The 21,037-nt window shown below is 33.3% G+C and overlaps 3 protein-coding genes across 3 annotated transcripts in view; 2 read left to right on the top strand and 1 right to left on the bottom strand.

Moving 5' to 3' along the window:
* Positions 1-3,783: 3,783 nt before the first annotated feature.
* On the top strand, positions 3,784-6,764 carry LOC132725685 (lactose-binding lectin l-2-like). Its single transcript, XM_060710860.1, has 4 exons — positions 3,784-4,012; positions 4,500-4,597; positions 5,446-5,536; positions 5,699-6,764. The coding sequence occupies exons 1-4, from the start codon at positions 3,880-3,882 to the stop codon at positions 5,929-5,931; spliced, it is 555 nt and encodes a 184-aa protein (XP_060566843.1). The 5' UTR covers positions 3,784-3,879; the 3' UTR covers positions 5,932-6,764.
* A 1,497-nt stretch (positions 6,765-8,261) lies between these two features.
* Positions 8,262-9,662, top strand: LOC132725682 (collagen alpha-1(X) chain-like). Its single transcript, XM_060710858.1, has 2 exons — positions 8,262-8,554; positions 9,087-9,662. The coding sequence occupies exons 1-2, from the start codon at positions 8,329-8,331 to the stop codon at positions 9,500-9,502; spliced, it is 642 nt and encodes a 213-aa protein (XP_060566841.1). The 5' UTR covers positions 8,262-8,328; the 3' UTR covers positions 9,503-9,662.
* Positions 9,663-12,426: 2,764 nt separating this feature from the next.
* LOC132725681 (protein EFR3 homolog B-like) overlaps positions 12,427-21,037 on the bottom strand; it is a gene marked incomplete at its 5' end in the record, with an annotated part of 33,999 nt that continues 25,388 nt past the window's right edge. Inside the window, 2 exon segments of the mRNA XM_060710857.1 lie at positions 12,427-14,614; positions 17,379-17,488. Coding sequence (XP_060566840.1) covers positions 14,474-14,614; positions 17,379-17,488 — 251 coding nt within the window.

Genomic DNA, 21,037 nt, shown 5'->3' on the forward strand with positions numbered 1-21,037 from the left:
GAAACAAATGATAATAGCTTGGTAGAAGATGACAACGGCAGCGACTTTTACTAAAATAATTGTGAACAAGAATGTGATTCCATTAATACGCAGCAAAGAAATGAAGAAAGTGTTCATTTTATTAATAATAACGTGAGTGCTAGATATGATATAATTAGTGACGTAAGTACAAAAGACGAAAACAACAATGACTATAATAGTGAAATAAGTGATTTCAATTATAGTGATGAAAGTTTTGGAAATGATGTAGTGAATCTAAGTAGTGATTATGAGTCTACACATGTAAACATTGATAACAAATACACAAATGTAGTGCCGTCAGAAGTTACAACAAGGACTCAAACTTTGATATTAACATTTACACAGAAGACCACATACGTAGAACAAAATGAAATTGAGACACATATGAGTGCCGATCAGGAATACCATGATTTTAAGTAACAATTAACTTGGCCGGGACTGTCGCTAAGAACGCGAGAATATTATTGTTTATTTTGTTTTTATCCGCCGGCTTGGCACTAAATTGTTGTTACCACCGGGTATTTGTTGTAACCGCCGGGTTTGTCACCGGCGGTTTTATGTTTAGTTAAATTTTTACAACTTTTCTTATTTTTAAGTGCAATTCGTCGTATATAAAAGGAATTGTAATCTTTTTTGTTAGTTTGTGTTAGTTGATTAAAGGTAAAAGAAGTTATTATGTTGAAAAGGAAATAAATAAAAGTTTATAGGAGGAATAAGAGGGTTTTTTTTAAATTCAACGTAGGAAAAATTGTTACACTCGTTTAGTTTTATAAAAATGCTGCATTTTCTTTTCTCTATAAAAGTTCTCACAGACAGGTGAAAAAATAGATAGATAGATTATTGTATTCCTCAAACGTCTAAGAGTACAACATACATACATGCAAAACAAACGAGTATAAAAACATTGACATAATATACAGCGTAAATAAATCACGTTCAAGATTCCTTAAAGACCCAACATTTGTTTAACAAATGTATACAACAATAAATGGAAATAGAGCAGATAGCTTTGGGTTGGATATTTAACAACCGTATATAATAAAGATTTAACACAATATGCTTTAATTTCTATTTGCATGAAGAGGCAAGTTTGGAAAATTGTTGTATCTTTCTTAGAATACGAGTATAGTAAACATATACAATATTACGATATTAACATTGTCAAATTATAATCATTATGACATCATTTAAGAGAATTGAAATATACATGTTATTGCTAGTATAAAAATTATTATTGCTGCTACTTTGCTATTACACTTTTTTTTCTTTAAATAACTGTTTACGATTTTTGCATGTAGATTCGTGTATTTCTTTTAAAATACAATATTATGTCTTATATAGACTCAATATACATTTTGAGACAATAAAGAAAATTCTACATTATACAGGCTTTTAGTTTACCACCAAACACTGAGAATAGTACATGTAGTAGAACACACTGTCGTACTGAAAGTTTTTATTTAACTATCAAACGCTGAAAATAGTCAAACACGCTGTTATACAGAGAGCTCCTGTTTAATATCGAAGTCTTTCTAGTATATATTCAACAAAATATTTAAGGATGCCACTATCTGTCATGTGTTTTGTATTCCCTTTAAAATTTTATTTTAACATAACAGTTCTTCCTCTTTATATTTTAACATAACAGTTCTTCCTCTATATATTTTAACATAACAGTTCTTCCTCTATATATTTTAACATAACAGTTCTTCCTCTATATATTTTAATATAACAGTTCTAACTTTTTATATTTTAACATAACAGTTCTTCCTCTTTATATTTTAACATAACAGTTCTTCCTCTTTATATTTTAACATAACAGTTCTTCCTCTTTATATTTTAAAGGGATATTCAGGCAAAATAATGACAAAAATATTAAAATGATCTTATGCACTCATATCACGCTAAAATGACTTTTCCTGAAGTTTCAGCATGAATTTTTGTTTTAATTCTATATATTTTGGGTTTGAAGCTTAAATATATCTATATATGTTGAACAAAATTCACACGCCAATGGAATCACCAAATAGTTTTATAACAAGTCAGGTGACTTGAACAAACCCTTGAAGTTACAATAACAGATATTGTGGATATTGTATGATTGAAACAAGCCTAAGTCATTCATTTAACATGTTCTTTAACGTTTCCAGAGTCCACTTTGACAACTATTGTGAAAAGCTAGCGCTCTAACCTGACCCACGCGGGTCAAGTTAGGAAACCACCATTTTATTCTTTATATGGAGAAAAGTTTTGTTTCTTTGACAGTCTGATATATTCATTTTGAGGGCATTTACAGAATAATGAATGAAAAATTCAAAACTAAGAAATGAAAATTTTGCCTGTGTCTCCCTTTAACGAAATATTTACAGGAGCTCCACTGATGTCAAAACGCCTTAAAGCATAACTTTTAAATTTCTCACATAGATCAAGTGAAGAATGGAAAAATCTGCAAAGGATAATAACAAAAATACTCTTTAATCAAATTTAAGTATCGAATGTTTTTGCGATTCTTTGCCCGTTTTGAGGAAAACTTCTAACGGTTTTCATTTCTGGGTAATTATGCACCATAAAAATAAGTATTCTGAAGATAAACAACGGGGTGAGGAAATGATCTGTAATTGTGCACACATGATAGTAGTATTGGTGCAAACCGTCACTCAAATTGATACTCAAATATTTCTCAGTCTTGTCAACCTCAGTGGAGTCCCTTTAAGGACGATACCATTTGCCATGTGCTTTAAATTACCTTTTTCAATATAAAGGCTCTTCTAGTTTAATAAAAATTTAAGGATTACAATATCTGTCATGTAATTCTTGCATAACAGATTGATAAAATATGTCATGTATTTGCTCAAAGGGAATAATTCTGTAACATATTTTCTTTTCTAAATGTTAAAAGTGTTGTTTTTGCAATTTCTAATTATTTGTTTATTCTATTATGTTTGTGTGCGTGCGCGTGTGTGTGTGCGTGCGTGCGTGTGTGTGTGTGCTTGTTCACGTGCGTGTATTTTATTATTAAAATAATTAATATTTTATCACTTCAGAATGACTTTGTTGAGATTTAAGAATAATAACAGATTGGTGGGAAAAATGGAACTGATTTATGTAGGTAATAAAAGCGTTTAGTTATCAATAAAGATGTGATTGTACAAAAGGGGTATACATTCGTCAAAAAAGTATAGCAACTTTAAATTACTAAGGACAAATTAGTCCTTAAAATGTTTTTGTTTTTTGTTTGTCTTTTTTGTTGTTGATTTTGATGTTGTTGTTGTTGTTGTTTCAATACGGATACATTTATATATCGTGTTGCATTCTTTTAAAGTGACGTCTATTGCAGGGTTTTACTACTCATACACACATGTCCACTTGACTTTCCATTCCTAACCTAAAGTTCTAGTGCTTGACATTTGCTGAATAAAACAGACGGGTGTAACAAAAAATATAAATAGTAGGAAATAAATAGAAAAAGTTTCAACTGTTATCAATTACAATCAGGAAGTCAAAGGTAGAGTAAAACATGAAGAAAAATAGGAAGAAAAACATAAAAATCTTGTAAAAAAATAAATTGTCTTAATGAATGGGATTCGATATCTTTTAATCTTTTGTTTGTAAACGGGTTTTGTTTTCTAATTGTTTTTTCTGTTCTGTTTTTTTTTGTCTTTTTCTTTTGTTAAAGTAACAAAAGGGTGTCGTTTCAGACGTTTTTTATCAAAATATTTGTCTTTTAATATCTGCGCATTTTTATTTGGTGTAGATATTGTTTGTATTATATACGTTAACTTCCGTCCGTCAACCGAAATATCCACATATGAATATATATGTTTAGCGCGTTTAGAAGCTAACACAGTCTGTAAAACAATGTCTCCAACAAGATTTACTATTATCTTCGTGTTATTTTGGAATATTGGTGCAGCAGTTGGCTTGTACAGAGCAGAAGATTTGTTAAAGACGGCTGTTAACATTCTCAACCATCTTATTGCAAATAAACATTGTAAGTACATCTTCAAGTTAATCATAGTTTAAGTGGTATTTTTATATTTTATGTAACTTTAAAAACGCTGAAAATAATTATTTTTACCTGGTAAGCTTAGATTGGCAAATAGAACAATTATACATTATACGATGATAGAAACATTGATGTGATGTTGTCGAAGGATATATATCCACAGCTGATAACATGATCTATAATGTTGATATCTTCTCCAAATTTTACTATGTAATACAATGTCTACATCACTTTTTCTATGTTCATTCTAGATTTGAGATGTTTTTTCATTATGATATTTTACATAAAGCACGATTTGCATCTAGCTCATTTTTCAAATACAGAATAATTACTATACAGAAATTTTAAATAGCATGCGTTATCACCTTATCAGTTTACAATATTCTACCTTAATACAGAGTGAACTAAAATGGTCTCAATGTCACATTTGATGATAATTAAAGTGTATTATAACCTGTTTATTCACTTCAAGGTTCTTCATCACATCACGTGTGTCCAGATTCATGGATACGTTTTCAAGAGTCATGTTATCTGTTCCCTAACCAGACATTAATGTTTGACGACGCCGAGGTAAATAATTATTAAATAAACTTCTAATGTAAAAAAAGTCATATTTTTATGTATTAAACTATTGCTTGTGTGTAAGAAGCAACATAAATGATATTTCAGAAATCGCTCTGGAGACAACAAATAATAATTCACATTGTTATCAACATCTGACGTTTCATTGGGTTAAACCCTTCTTTATCAAGGAGTTTGCTGTTTATTTGATGAATATCATTTAATAAATGCAGGTTGTATCTTGTTCATAAAATGAGCAGAAAACGTATTGATAAAGATGGATTTAACCCCTCGAAACGTCGGAGACTCATGACTTTTGTGAAAAAGTATTTGATATAAAATGTATTTAATAATTCATCTGAACGTTACTTTCATGTAATCCACAATTTAAGACAATTTTGTCAAAAATCCTTTTTTCATTTCTCAAAAATTCAAAATTTTGATGTCCTGTTACAATGTCAAAAAAAAAAATAAAACAACTCAATAGTCATATAGGTGAACCATCTATTTCTTCTTGACAATAAGCAAAGTTTTGCGATTAAGTATATCTGTAAGGAAGTCAAAATACTACTTTTTACAGTATACACCTATTTAACAAATATTTCATTTAGGAGATATTTACATACGGTGATAAGCATCTAATATGTTTCAAATTTATTGTTATAACATTATCAAACAATTGTTTGTTCATTCTCATAAAGAACAGAAAGAACCAGTCCTTAGTAATACTGTGATGCAATAATAAATAAAAAAAAGTATGAATGCAAGAATATCACTGTTATAATTCATGCCTCCGATAAAATATGAGTAGAAGTATGATGTTTATAGAATTAAATTTTAATGGAATATAATTTCAGCATGTTTGTATTCAGTACGGATCGAAATTGGTTCACATTGAAAGTGATGTAGAAAATACTTTCCTGAAAAATCACATGAGGAGATTGAAAGGTAAGATAAATAAACATTCCCTGTTCTATATTAGCTTTTGTTTTATTATTATTATTATTATTATCATAAGGTTACAAAAAATACAAATAAATATCAATTTTGAATGTACATGACAAACTTACCTAAAGCTGTAATATATTGTTGACTAAACGTTTATTACAGATGCTAATTATTGGACTGGGCTTACAGCTTCTTCAGATAGGAAATCCTGGATTTGGCACGGTACAAATACACAAGCTATGTTTTTCGATTGGAGCAGTATAAGCCCTAACAATTACGGTGGGGACCAAGATTGTGTCTTTATGCAGAAAGCATTTGACTTCCAGTGGAATGATTTAAGATGTGTCGAAAAGTTTAATCCCGTTTGTGAGAAAAATTTGACACGTTTTGGCTAAAAATGAGACAATTAGAAAAATGCTTATGAACCATGACGCATATCTATAGAACGATCACAATAACACTTACATATATTCTATTATCTTATAACGTTATGCAGATAATTTATAGTACGTACCTGTGTTATTTTGCTGAGACCGTCATAGGGTTAGTGTTAGACACAGGACCTATCAAATAACTTTGAAAGGTTTTCATTCAAGGACCACAATATTGGCATTTTTAGTACTAGAATCTTAAAGAATGATTTGGATCAAATTGTTTGACCAATAATAAAAAGACAAAAGATTTGAAAGATTTTCATTAAAGGACCATAATATCGAATTAAAGTTCAAATTTTGAGCCTATTGATATTTTCTTTTCAGTTCCAGAATCTTAGACATAATTTGGATTAATTGTTTGAAGATGTACAGAAAAGCTTGTTTTAATGAACAGATATTTTACATAATGAAAGAAAATCATTCCAAGTTTCCCAGTTTTAATGTACAGTACGACTCGTATTAATACAAAATTATTGACAATGTGATGTTATTTTTATAAATTATTTTTCCAAAGACAAATCAGATACTTACAAACTATGAAAAATGTCTCGTGTAATGAAACAGCTGCATGTTTTGGTTTATTAGTAATGTTTTAATATGCATAACCGTTTTTTTATCAATATCGTTTAGTTTTATATAAATACTACATTTTCTTTTCTCTCTATAATTTCTCACAGAAAGGTGAAAAAAGTATACTTCTATCACACAGAACCTAAAAATGGTAATTCCATGCATATGTTTGTGTTCAAAATTGACTAACAAGCATATTTTACATTTATAATAAAATCTGTTCCATTTCGAATTTGTTGTATTTTTATTTTATTTTTGCAGTACTGTATACTAGAGGCGTAATTGTTATATGCCCGAAACAATTTCGGGCATATTATGTTATACCCACTGGCGTCTGTCCGTCCGTCTGTCTGTCTGTCCAATACCAACCCAGAGGTACTTATGTGACTTGGAGAACAATGGGTAACAGTACATTCTATTTGATCCAATTCATTCCGTTTTTACTTGTGTGTCTTTTTTTATGCCTTTTGTGACTAAAAATGGCCAAAAAGATCAAAGGAAAAGTCACATAAGTACCATTTTGTGAGTACGTCCGTCTGTCCGCCCGTCCGTTAGCAATTTGGTTTCCGGAGCGTAACTTAAGTTTCATGTGGCCCACAATATTCAAACTTCATAGGATGATTGTCCCTATTGGGTAGAAGACCCCTATTGATTTTGGAGTCACAAGGTCAAAGGTCAAGATCACTATTACCTTAAAACTGAAAACAGTTTCCGGAGCATAACTTTAGTTTCATTTGGCCAACAGTGTTCAAACTTCATAGGATGATTGTCTATATTGGGAAGAAATATCTATTATTATCTATTTTGGGGTCACAAGGTCAAAGGTCAAGGTCATTATTACTTTAAAACTGAAAACAGTTTCCGGAGCATAACTTAAGTTCCATTTGACCCACAATATTCAAACTTCATTGGATGATTGTCCATTTTGGGTAGAACACCCCTATTGATTTTGGAGCCACAAGGTCAAAGTTCAAGGTCACTATTACCTTAAAACTGAAAACAGTTTCCGGAGCATATCTTAAGTTCCATTTGGCCCACAATATTCAAACTTCATAGGAGGATTGCTATTTGAAGGAGGTAATACTTTATTTAATTCTCATGTCTTACAAATGCTTCATCGTTACTTAGAAAAAAAACACTTTCGGGCATATAATGCTCCGCCTAGCGGTGCTCTTGTTGTAGTTGTGATGAACAATGCAAACATGTAAAACATTCAATTCTGGGGAATACGTTTTTATCTGTCTAAGTTAAACATACGAATATACTGTTAATTCAAGACATCGAATATCACATTTTAACTTGTAAAGTACTTTATTGGAACAATTACAGACGGTGATGTCGTATAATAATAATAATAATAATAATAATATATTAAAGAGTGTAACATTTGAAGATATACCATCGTAGAAAACAAATAACATATCTTTTAAATGTGGCCTTCGAAACATTATGTAGAAACACAAACACAAAACATTATAAAACAGTAACAACTTTTCCATTAAAAATTTGCCCTTAGATTTTTTTTACAAATGCTCTTTTTAGAAATCAAATACCAATTAGAAGTTTTCATTTACAAATATTTTAACAAATATACGCATACTACTTACTAACATTATGACAGAATCATGAAGATATTTATTTGATCTATAGATAAACCCTAAATAATGTTAAATTTATCTGTATAACTTATCACCTTAGTATTGACATATAGTGAAACATTTGATAACTTTTATAGTATATGTAGTAACACATTACAAACACTGTTAATAATACAACATTTTAAGGTGTATGGGGTTAAAAATGCTGAAAACAGTCTTATTGTTATTGATAGGATATTGTTGTCCGGTTAGTTCATTTCTAGCGACAGACTCGCAGAACCCTGATGATATACAATACCTACACTTACTGTTGTCAGACGAGAAAGCTGAAAGAATGAGACTTCAAACCCAGGTAGACAAAATGGCGTCCGCCCTACAGACTGTACAGGAACAGATGGAGACAAATCATCAATGCGGTATTATTGTAAATTCTAATTAGGATTTATGTTAACATTAATGTATTCTTAGTACTATGTTTTAGTTTAGATAGTCTAACAATAAAATGTGATCATTTTACTTTTGGGGTGTCCGTGGCCGAGTGGTTCAGGTCATTGACTTCAAACCACTTGCTCCTCACCGCTGTGGGTTCGAATCCCGACAGGGACAATGAACTCTTTCATGTGAGGAATGTATCCAGCTAGCTTACGGAACGTCGGTGGTTCTACTCATGTGCCCGTTTGTGCCTGAAATAATGCACGGAAGGGCACCTGAGTTCTTCCTCAACCAGTAAAGCTGGGACGTCGCCATTTGACCTACACTGTGTCGGTGTGACGTAAACCCAAAACAAACACTTTACTTTTCTTCAACATTTTCCTGTTCTAGATGTAACTGTTGTCTAAGTTTAGTTTGTTATACCGAAAATATTGTAATATGTCTAATGTGTTAAAGTACATTCCTATTAAATATAGAATTACAACATGTACCAAGACATATTTTCTCGTATTTCAGATTGTTCAAATAAAACACCAATCATAGCATTCAGAACTGAACTTAGTAAAGACCTCGGAACTGTATCTAGTAACCATGTTGTTATATTTGATGAAGTGGATCTTAATCTAGGTAATGCCTACGATCCACGTCATGGTATATTCACAGCACCAGTTAACGGAACGTACCTTTTTTCAATGGCACTAGGTAATCCGACAGGGCACAGTGGTGCATTTTTCATGAAACAGAACAGTCAAACGATCGAATACGCCATTGCTGGACACACAACTGGGTGGAATATGGGTGGTGTCACGACTGTTGCTGATCTAACAGTCGGCGATGACGTCTGGATTGAAGGGGAGGGCTATATTTCAGGCGCATACGCCCATATTAGATACCATACGGGATTTTCTGGAACTTTAATTCATGAGTATTAAAGTTTGAGATTTCAAATATAAAATTGCAAAATTCATGTACATTACCACTAAAGTAAACTCGCAATATGCTTGAAAGAAAAGCGTATTTGCTGTATCTTTTGGACTAAATATATATGTCGCAGGAATCAGATTAATAAAGACAAGAATTTTGTACAAGCAATATTGTAGTTCAGTGATCCTTGATTTATACATAGCGATCCATATAAAATGTATGGGCTATTGATATACGCTGTTAATACCATATTTGCACTAAAATTTCAAGAATAACAAAAGCGTGATGACATCTTATAACTAAACGATATTTTTACCACCCCGTAAATAAATTTCCATCAAAACATCGGCACAATATGACTAAAGTTTAGATCTACATTTTTATTTCATGTAGATCTGATAACAACCTTAATTATATGTTTCGCCTACTTTATAATTCGGATTTCCACGAGAAAGGTTATTTAATTTCAAGCGTGTTTTGACAATGCACTTTTTTTCTAGCCTCTACAACCATATGAAATTTCAATGAGATGCCATTGATAGTTTAGAAAGTATACACCGAACAAGCATAATGTACTTAAGATAGGTAATTGTAATATAAAAGTTATGGTTCTTGCATTGGACACTGCACTTCATCTATATGGTCTCTATAACTATGCAATCTGATTAAAATCAGCTGTGATAAATAACGCTAGTATGTGAAATATGAAGACTATGTGATGAATAATATTCAAGATAATCAGCGGAAACCATTCTGATATTTAAGGCCCCTGTGACATTGACCTTTGACCCCAAAATCAATAGGGGTCATCTACTAGTTGTGAACCATCAGTATATGAAATATGAAGACTTTGTGATGAATAGTTTTAAAGATAATCTGCGAAAACCATTCCGACAATTAAGGCCCCTGTGACCTTGACCTTTAACCTAGTGACCCCAAAATCAATAGGGGTCATCTACTAGTTATGACCAATCAGTATGTGAAATATGAAGACTTTGTGAAGAATAGTTTTCAAGACAATCAGCAAAAATCATGTGGTCTACAGACGGACAGACCAACCGACCGACTGAACAATATGCCCCCTCTTCTTTTTTGGGGGGGGGGGGATAACAAGATGTTTGTAAAACATATATGCCCCCTATCGTCAACTAATAAGTCGGCCAGGTTATTGTGACCAAAAATCAATAAAGGTTATCTACTGGTCAGGAAAGTCTCTAGATCATTGTGACCGTAAAGCTTGTGTGCAGCAATTCTATCACAAATCATATCAAATTCACCTCTTTAATGAAAGCCAATTTGTAGTTTTATATTAGACCTTGAAATGTGAATACCAAAAGTATTTTTAGTTTAATAAAAATATCAACCAAGGCAACTTGAGTTGTTGAGTTTACCGATTGCAAACTGTTTTAATGTACAAGGTCAATGTGACTTTGACCTTTAAATCAATAGGGGTTATCTACTGGCTAATACCATGTCTCTATACAGTTGAGGGCTAACAGTCCATGGGTTGTCAAGTTATTGATCGGAAATCATTTTTATCTACAATGTTAATATGACCTTGACCCCTTGTCACCAAAATCAATAGGGGTCATCAACTAGCCAAGACCAATGCATCTATGCAGTAAGAGGGCTAAGGGCCCATGGGCTGTCATTATATTGATTGGAATCCCTTTTTACCTACAAAGTCAATGTGAACTTGACCTCTGACATCAAAATTGGCCTAGACCAATGCACCTATGCAATTTGAGGGCCAGGGGTCCATGGGTTGTCAAGTTATTGATTGGAAACCATTTTTAGCTACAAGGTCAATATGTCCATGACCTTTGACCTTGAACCCAAAATCAAAAGGGGTCATCTACTTGCCAAGACCAATCGCCATACCAAGTTTAAAGTTCCTAGGCCAAAGCATTTTTTATTCATTGATCGGAAACCGTTTTTACCTTCAAGGTCAATGTGACCTTGACCTTTGTGACCCCAAAATCAATGGGGGTCATCTATTGGTCATGAACAATCACCATGACAAGTTTGAAGTTCTAGGGCCAAAGCGTTCTTAGTTATTGAAAAGAAACCGTTTTAACCTACAAGGTCAATAAGACCTTGACCCCTTGACCCAAACTCAATAGGGGTCATATTATCGCCAAGTCCAATCTCCATACCAAGGTTGAAGTTCCTATGCCTAAGCATTCTTTAGCTATTAATAGGAAACCGTTTACACCTACAAGGTCAATTTGACCTTGACCTTTGACCCAAAATCAGTAGGGGTCAACTGCTTGCCATGACCAATCCCCATACCAAGTTTGAAGTTCCTGGGCTTAAGCATTATTTATTGATAAGAAGCCGTATTTACCTACAAGGTCAATGTGACCTTGACCTTTGACCTCAAAATCAACAGGGATCATCTACTGATTATAAACAATCTGCATACCAAGTTTGAAGTTCTTAGGCTTAAAGGTTCTTTAGTTATTGATCGGAAACCATTTGGTCACCGAAAATGCAAAGCATTATACCCCCCACTTCTTTGAAGGGGTGCATAATAACAAATTCAATAATTTGTCCTTGGATTTTTAGATCAGTAAAGGTCAAGCTAAAATTAAATCCAACTGCTTTTAGAGTTGTTGTGTTAAAGTATAAAAACTACCCATTTATGAATAACAAAGATCTAGCCCATTTTAGTAAATTTTATTGAGTTATGCACTTAAAAATTGAAATTTAGAAAAAAATTTGACATGAGGAGTAATGTTAGACACTAAACATCTCAACTTTAAGAATTGCAATTTAGAGGACAAAATCTTATTACAGTTTATTTCTTGTCAGTTAAAAACCAAGTAAGATCAAAATGCATATTGCTTCCACTTAATACATATGCTAGTATGTAGTATGTTTGGTTACCTTTTTAAAAGATACATAACTGATAAGTGAAAATAAAGAAATATTTATTTTTAATGACTTTATTTACATTTTAATTCACAATAAGTACAATGATAACTGTGAAATGAATGACAATTAATTAGGATTGCACTAACCCATACATCACAGACTGTACATAGAATACTTACATCTAATACATCATAAAATAATATCTCAATGAGGGTATTTTCTGTTTTTAGATCCAGTTATCATTACCTTTGTAAGGAAAGATTTAAGCTAAACTTGAAGAAAGTCATAAATACACATAAAACACACATTAAATTGTCTAACATTTAAACTTGAAGGGTCACGTTGACCTTTAGTCGGCACAGAAATAGCATGAGTTCTGTAAGTCACCTTGTTCTGCCAAGTTTGATAATATTACTTCAGAGGGTTTAGACTTTGAAATAGTCTGACATTTGACCTACAGGAATGACTTTGACCCAGCAAATAAACATGTGCACAACGTCTTGTTAAGTCAACATTTAAGTCAAGTTTAAAGGAAATCCTTCAAAGAAAATAAAATTTATAGAACAGACAGGACTTAAATGGAACCCCAAGACAAATTGATGTGATTCCAGTAAAGTAAAACCTTTTCCACATAATGTGGAGAGGGGCAGTAAATTAAGTAAGACTCTTTATACATTATAAGGGTGGGGGTAAAAAACAACTTGTTATACAATATAATAGCTCATGCTCCCATATCCTCAAGTAAATATAAAACTTGTTTTTCATGGTTTAACAATTCATTACTGTGCATATATTTAGCTACTGTCTGTTCAAAATCAAAATTACAAGGAAAACACAGGAGAATTTTTATCTTGAAGGATATTTCAATATTGGCAAACACAAGAGCGATCAGTAATCACATGTGTCGCCTCATAATTGGCCAATTTCATGTTGGGACAAATTTTGTGACAGACGGACAGACAGACGGACAGTGCACAACTAGACTTGGTACTGATCAATCATGTAAAGTTTGGATAAAATTGCACCAGTAGCTTATGAGGAGTAGTCCGGACAAGCTTTTGCGTATCTGGCAACACACAGAAAAAACACCTTTTTATCAAAGGGCCATAACTCAGCCCAAAATCATTCAACCGGAAAACCCGTGCAATATGCGCAAGGACTTGAGCTACAGATCAATCCTGTAAAGTTTCATTGAAATTGCATAAGTGGTATAAGAGAAGTAGTTCGGACAAACTTTAAAAATAAAAATTATTAAAGGGCCATAACTCTGACAAAAATCATTGAACCGGAAAATGCTGACAATATGCTCAACTAGACTTGATACTGATCATTCCTGTAAAGTTTGGATGAAATTGCACCAGTAGTTTATGAGGAGTAATCCGGACAAGCTATTGTGTATCTGGCAACACACAGAAAAAAACACCTTTTTATCAAAGGGCCATAACTCGGCCAAAAATCATTCAACCGGAAAACCCTTGCAATATACGCAAGGACTTGAGCTACAGATCAATCCTGTAAAGTTTCATTGAAATTGCATTAGTGGTATAAGAGAAGTAGTCCGGACAAACTTTAAAATTAAAAATTATTAAAGGGCCATAACTCTGACAAAAATCATTGAACCGGAAAATGCTGACAATATGCACAACTAGACTTGATACTGATCATTCCTGTAAAGTTTGGATGAAATTGCACCAGTAGTTTATGAGGGGTAGTCCGGACAAGTTTTGTGACGGACGGACGGACAGACAGACATACGGACAGACAGACGACGGAGAAGTGATCCCTATATGTCGCCACTACTCCGTAGAGGCGACACAAAAATCATATCTATAACAGCTGATGAGGGATGAGGAGATTTTGATTATAAAGCTGTTTAACTACAACAACAGAAAAATTATATCTCATCAATAATGCCAGGTACTTTACATTCATGGAATTTAAAATGATATAATATCTTAATTGAAAAAATAAGTACATTTAAATTTTTATCTAAATGTTGAACATTTTTTCATCTCAATATAAAAGTAAGTTGGGTAAAACAAACAAGGACTATCCAAAATTAGAATTTGTTCTATGAATGTTAAGAGATCATGTAATGTAAACTAGTAGACATATAATTCTGGATATTGAATGTCAAACACTGTAGCCGGTTTATCAGTTGACCGTCTCATTGTCCCGGGACTGTCAGAGCCTTTAGATACCATTGATAATATCTCATTTAACTTGTTATGGAAATGATTTGACTGAAATAAAATAAAATTTCCGTATTTAAATCTAAACTAGAACTATCACTAAATGTGATTAATACCCCCACAAGTCTGCTTCGGAAATGAGGATGTTACTAGTAACAGAATACCTTGTAAAAGAATTGAAACATAGAGTTATGGTTGTGGGTAATTAAAGATAATTGTGGTTCATGTATGTTGCATTTCCTTTCAATGTGGTTGGCCATTGATGAAGTTTAATTGAATTACTCTGTAATAAGTCCAGAAAGACAAAGAAAAAGAACAAAGGGCAATAACTCTATAAATACTGAAGATAAAGTTATAGTTCTTGTGCACTGCACTTCCTCTTATTGTGCTTGACCATTGTATGAAGTTGTTTTAAATTCCAACCAGTATGTTTTAAGTTATGCTCCAGACAAGGAAAAGTATCAAAGGGCAGTAACTCTGTATTTTGTCAAAATGGAGTTATGGCTCTTGTGCACTGCACTTCCTTTGAATGTCCTTGACAACTGTATGAAGTTGTACTGAATTCCAAACAGTAGTTTTCAAGTTATGCTCTGGACAAGGAAAAGTAACAAATGGCAATAACTCTGTAATTAGTCAAGATGGAGTTATGGTTCTTGTGCACTGCACTTCCCCTTAATGTGCTTGACCATTGTATGAAGTTGTTTTGAATTCCAACCAGTAGTTTTCAAGTCATGCTCTGGACAAGGAAAAGTAACAAAGGGCAGTAACTCTGTAATTAGTCAAGATGGAGTCATGGTTCTTATGCACTGCACTTCCTCTCAATGTGCTTGACCATTGTATGAAGTTATAATGAATTCCAACAATAAGTCTTCAAGTTATGGTCCGGACAAAAGAAAGCAATGGAAAAGTAACAAAGGGCAATAACTCTGTTATAAGTCAAGATGGAGTTATGGTTCTTGTGCAATGCACTTCCCCTTAATGTGCTTGACCATTGTATGAAGTTGTTTTGAATTCCAACCAGTAGTTTTAAAGTCATGCTCTGGACAAGGAAAAGAAACAAAGGGCAGTAACTCTGTAATAAGTCAAAATGGAGTTATGGTTCTTGTGCACTGCACTTCCTCTCAATGTGCTGGACCATTGTATGAAGTTATAATGAATTCCAACAATTAGTCTTCAAGTTATGGTCCGGACAAAAGAAAGCAATGGAAAAGTAATAAAGGGCAATAACTCTGTAATTACTTTAGATAGAGTTATGGTTCTTATGCACTGCACTTCCTCTCAATGTGCTTGACCATTGTATGTAGTAATATTGAATTCCAACCATTAGTCTTTAAGTTATGCTCCGGACAAAAAAAAGAAGGCAATTGAAAAGCAACAAAGGGCAATAACTCTGTAATTACTTCAGATAGAGTTATGGTTCTTGTGCACTGCACTTCCCCTTATTGTGTTTGACAATTGTATGAAGTTGTTTTGAATTCCAACCAGTAGTTTTCAAGTTATGCCACGGACAAGGAAAAGTAACAAAGGGCAATAACTCTGTAATTAGTCAAGATAGAGTTATGTTTCTTACGCACTGCACATCCTCTCAATGTGCTTGACCATTGTATGTAGTTATATTGAATTCCAACCATTAGTCTTCAAGATATGCTCCGGACAAGGAAAATGCAACGGACAAAAAAAAAAAGCAATGGAAAAGCAATAAAGGGCAATAACTCTGTAATTACTTAAGATAGAGTTATGGTTCTTGTGCACTGCACTTCCCCTTATTGTGTTTGACAATTGTATGAAGTTGTTTTGAATTCCAACCAGTACTTTTCAAGTTATGCCCCGGACAAGGAAAAGTAACAAAGGGCAATAACTCTGTAATTAGTCAAGATAGAGTTATGGTTCTTATGCACTGCACTTCCTCTCAATGTGCTTGACCATTGTATGTAGTTATATTGAATTCCAACCATTAGTTTTCAAGTTATGATCCGGACAAGGAAAATGCAACGGACGTCTGGACCGACCGACCGACCGACCACCGGGTGACTCCTATATACCCCCCCAAACTTCGTTTTTGGGGGTATAATTAACATTTTATTTACATTTTCTACAAGAACCATAATAAGAAAGTTAGTTCAATATAAAATAGTTCTATACTACATAATCTATCATTGTAAAACAATATAAGCCTGTAAATTACAAAGCTGTTTGAGGAAACAGTAATAAAACTTAAATTTGGAAAAAGTATTAGTATGTTTAAAACAAATATATAACCAATATATGGTCCCACTGATAAAATTTGTTCCATACTATAATATTATAATCCCTACTTAAATGTGCCTAAAATGTATGTGAGTTTTTCTTGTCTAATAAAATATACATCACACAATAAATCAAATATCACAAATAAAATAATCTATTAAAAATATTGAGGAAGAAAAAACTGATGACTCAAATATATGATCTATAATGACTTTAAAGCAAGGAGTATAAAACGTTCTGTATGTTGTCAAATGAGATAAACATTTTACCAAAGTTTTTGACAATAAACATGCTTCAAGTTGATTATATTTGCCTAATTAAGCAGGGAGTAATGTATTGATCTACCAATAGTAAGAAAACATTTTCATAACATAAACACAGTATAGCATCTATTGTGGAAGTAAATGCCCTAATAATAGGCTTTCTTATAAAGTTAAAGTCAACTTACTTTGTACCAGGTTAAAACAACAGTTGATCAACTTTATGTTCTTTCTGTCATTGATATATATAAAATGTAATTATAAATATTTAAGTAAAAAGTTTATATTTTCAGTGATTGAAGCTATACCTTGGCTTCAGATCTTGCAACAATTTCTTCAAAAGGTGCTGTACGAAATGTTTTAATAATCTCATGTCTCCTTCTCTCCTCCTCCTCTCTTGTCACAGACATGTCTTCACCTGTAAATACATATAATACATATAAATCACTATAAAGATAACACAGACATATCTTCACATGTAAATACATATAAATCACTTTATATATAACACAGACATATCTTCACATGTAAATACATATAAATCACTTTATATATAACACAGACATATCTTCACATGTAAATACATATAAATCACTTTATATATTAATGTGTCTGACAGGTTATGTAACTCTGTATAAACATGTCTGATAGGTTATATAACTGTATAAATAAGTCTGATAGGTTTTTAACTCTGTATAAAAATGTCTAACAGGTTATATAACTCTGTAAAAAATTTTGTCTTACAGGTTATATAACTCTGTATAAACATGTCTGATATATTATATAACTCTGTATAAACATGTCTAACACGTTATATAACTCTGTATAAAGATAACTGACAGGATATATAACGCTGTATAAACATGTCTGACAGGTTATATAACTCTGTTTAAAGAGTCTAACAGGTTATAAAACTCTGTATAAACATATCTAACAGGTTATATAACTCTGTATGAACATGTCTGACAGGTTATATAACTCTGTTTAAAGATGTATGACAGGTTATATATCTCTGTATAAAGATATCTGACAGGTTATATAACACTGTATATAACTCTGTAAAAATGACTGTAAGCTTATATAGCCAGAGCAGTTATATATAATATAGCAGCATCACTTTATAACATTAAATCATCAGGTGACAGCAGCCATGTATATAGATTATATAAATGTCATGATTACTCAATGAAAAGCAATGTTACAAACATGCAATATTATACTCATATAATATGTAATACATCATACATCTACCTAAATGAATGACACATGTACATACCAACATGTAACTACTATCATTTTCTATGTTGATATGGTTTTTTTAATCACATTGAACAAATAAATGTTTTACCAAGTCCATAATAAGAGATAAACAATACTATCTGTTACCAAATGGAGTTGCCCTAGATAAAAAGTCAAGTGTAACACATGATTTCTGTACTGTACTTGTGTCTTAGGTTTTCCCATTTTATCTCTGGTGGTCGTTTTGCTCATTGGAGCACTGCCTACGGACATTCCTATACACTTTTATCACTGTAGGCCGAACAATTTAGGAGGAGATCTTCTTTAAGTGAAATATAAAATATTTACTACAGACAAAGGTTATCACAATAGCTCACCATGAGCACTTTTTACTTTGTAAGCTAAAAATGTTATGTACAGATTTAACAAGGATGTATATGTATTTGAGAAATGCAATGAAACATGAAGATCAATATCATATATCAGATCACTGGTATTATCTTGATACAATCTTAGCAGTCAGACCAAAGGGTGCAAGTTGAAAATTTGGAAAAACCCGAAAACTGTAATTCATAATATTTTTCCTACATAATCTAATAGTAAAACATGATTAAATTTGTCACAACTAGAACTGCCACTGTCATGGTGTGAATACCCTCGCATACCACATTGTCAGAATCAACAGTGGCCATTTAGAGGTCAAAGGACAACGTCGCTCCAAATCTGAGGTTACTAAGCCAGTGCTATGTATTCTACATGCTTCAAATGTGAAAATGTCAAAATCAATAAACTGCGGACAAGCATTCTTAAGCAACTGAGGGGGAAAGCTTTTTTAGTCGACCTTTGACCTAGTGACCCTCAAAATCAATAGGGGTCACCTTATAGTCATGATCAACCTCCATGCCAAATATGAAGACTTAGGGTCAAAGGAATATTAAGTTAATGGGTGGACAATCTTTTTGAAGTCAAAGTCAATGTGACCTTGATCTTAGACCCAGTGACCTTAACATAAATAGGGGTCACCTACTAATCATGACTAACCTCCGTGCCAAATATGAAGACTGTGGGTCAAAGGAATCTTAAGTTATTGAGTGGACAAGCTTTTTAAGTCAAGGCCCCTATGACCTTGACCTTTGACCCAGTGTAATAAAAATAAATAGGGGTCATCTACTTATCATGACTTACCTCCATGCCAAATATGAAGACTGTGGGTCAAAGGTTTCTGAAGTTATTGGGCTGACAAACTATTTGAAGTCAAGGTCCCTGTGACCTTGACCTTTGACCCAGTGACCTCAGAATCAAAAGGGGTCATCTACTTATCATGACTAACCTCCATGCCAAATATGAAGACTGTGGGTCAAAAGAATCTTAAGTTATTGGGCAGACAAGTTTTTATAGTCAAGCCCCTGTGACCTTGACCTATGAACCAGTCAACTTAAAATCAATAGGGGTTATCTACTAATCATGACTTATCTCCATGCCAAATATGAAGACTGTGGATCAAAAGTTACTTAATTTATTGGGCGGAAAAACCTTTTAAAGTCAAAGTCCCTGTGACCTTGACCTTTGACCCGGTGACCTCAAAATCAATAAGGGCCATCTACTAATCATTGCTAACCTCCATGCAAAATATGAAACTGTGGGTCCAAGGAATCTTAAGTTATTGGGCAGACAAGCTTTTTGAAGTCAAGGCCCCTGTGACCTTGACCTTTGACCTGGTGGCCTCAAAATCAAAAGGGGTCATCTAATCGTCATAACTAACCTCCATGCCAAATATGAAGACAGTGGGTCAAAGGAATCTTAAGTTATTGGACGGACAATCTTTCTGAAGTCAAGGCCCCTGTGACCTTGACCTTTGACCTTGTGGCCTCAAAATCAATAGGGGTCATCTACTTGTCATGACTAACCTCCATGCCAAATATGAAGACTGTGGGTCAAAGGAATCTTAAGTAATTGAGCGGACAAGCTTTATTAGTCAAGGCCCCTGTGACCTTGACCTTTGACCCAGTGTAATAAAAAAAATAGGGGTCATCTTCTTATCATGACTAACCTTCATGCCAAATATGAAAACTGTGGGTCAAAAGAATCTTTAGTTATTGGGCGGACAAGCTTTTAGAAGTCAAAGTCCATGTGACCTTGACCTTTGACATAGTGACCTCAAAATCTATAGGGGTCATCTTCTTGTCAGGACACACCTCCATGCCAAATATGAAGACTGTGGGTCAAAGGAATCTTAAGTTATTGGGCGGACAAGCTTTTTAAGTCAAGGCCCCTGTGACCTTAACCTTTGACCTGGCAACATCAAAATCAATGGGGGTCATCTACTCGTCATGACTAACCTCCATGCCAAATATGAAGACTGTGGGTCAAAGGAATCTAAAGTTATTGGATGGACAATCTTTTTGAAGTCAAGGCCCCTGTGACCTTGACCTTTGACCTCAAAATCGATAGGGGTCATCTTCTCATCATGACTAGCCTCCATGCCAAATATGAAGACTGTGGGTCAAAGGAATCTTAAGTTATTGGGCGGACAAGCTTGTTGCTGTCAAGGCACATGTGACCTTGACCTTTGACCTGGCGACCTCAAAATCAATAGGGGTCATCTACTCGTCATTAATAACCTCCATGCCAAATATGAAGACTGTGGGTCAAAGGAATCTTGAGTTATTGGGCGGACAAGCTTTTTGAAGTCAAGGCCCCTGTGACCTTGACCTTTGACTTGGTGACC

This window comes from Ruditapes philippinarum, unplaced genomic scaffold, assembly GCF_026571515.1.
Source record: "Ruditapes philippinarum isolate M1 unplaced genomic scaffold, ASM2657151v2 ctg5581_1_1_1_1, whole genome shotgun sequence".
Lineage (NCBI taxonomy): Eukaryota > Metazoa > Mollusca > Bivalvia > Venerida > Veneridae > Ruditapes > Ruditapes philippinarum.

Bases quoted from the DNA above. Each gene is read 5' to 3' on its own strand.
- LOC132725685 (XM_060710860.1), top strand. From the start codon at position 3,880: ATGTCTCCAACAAGATTTACTATTATCTTCGTGTTATTTTGGAATATT. The intron at 4,598-5,445 runs GTAAATAATTAT...ATATAATTTCAG, and splicing joins TAATGTTTGACGACGCCGAG to CATGTTTGTATTCAGTACGG. The intron at 5,537-5,698 runs GTAAGATAAATA...CGTTTATTACAG, and splicing joins TCACATGAGGAGATTGAAAG to ATGCTAATTATTGGACTGGG.
- LOC132725682 (XM_060710858.1), top strand. From the start codon at position 8,329: ATGGGGTTAAAAATGCTGAAAACAGTCTTATTGTTATTGATAGGATAT. The intron at 8,555-9,086 runs GTATTATTGTAA...CTCGTATTTCAG, and splicing joins GGAGACAAATCATCAATGCG to ATTGTTCAAATAAAACACCA.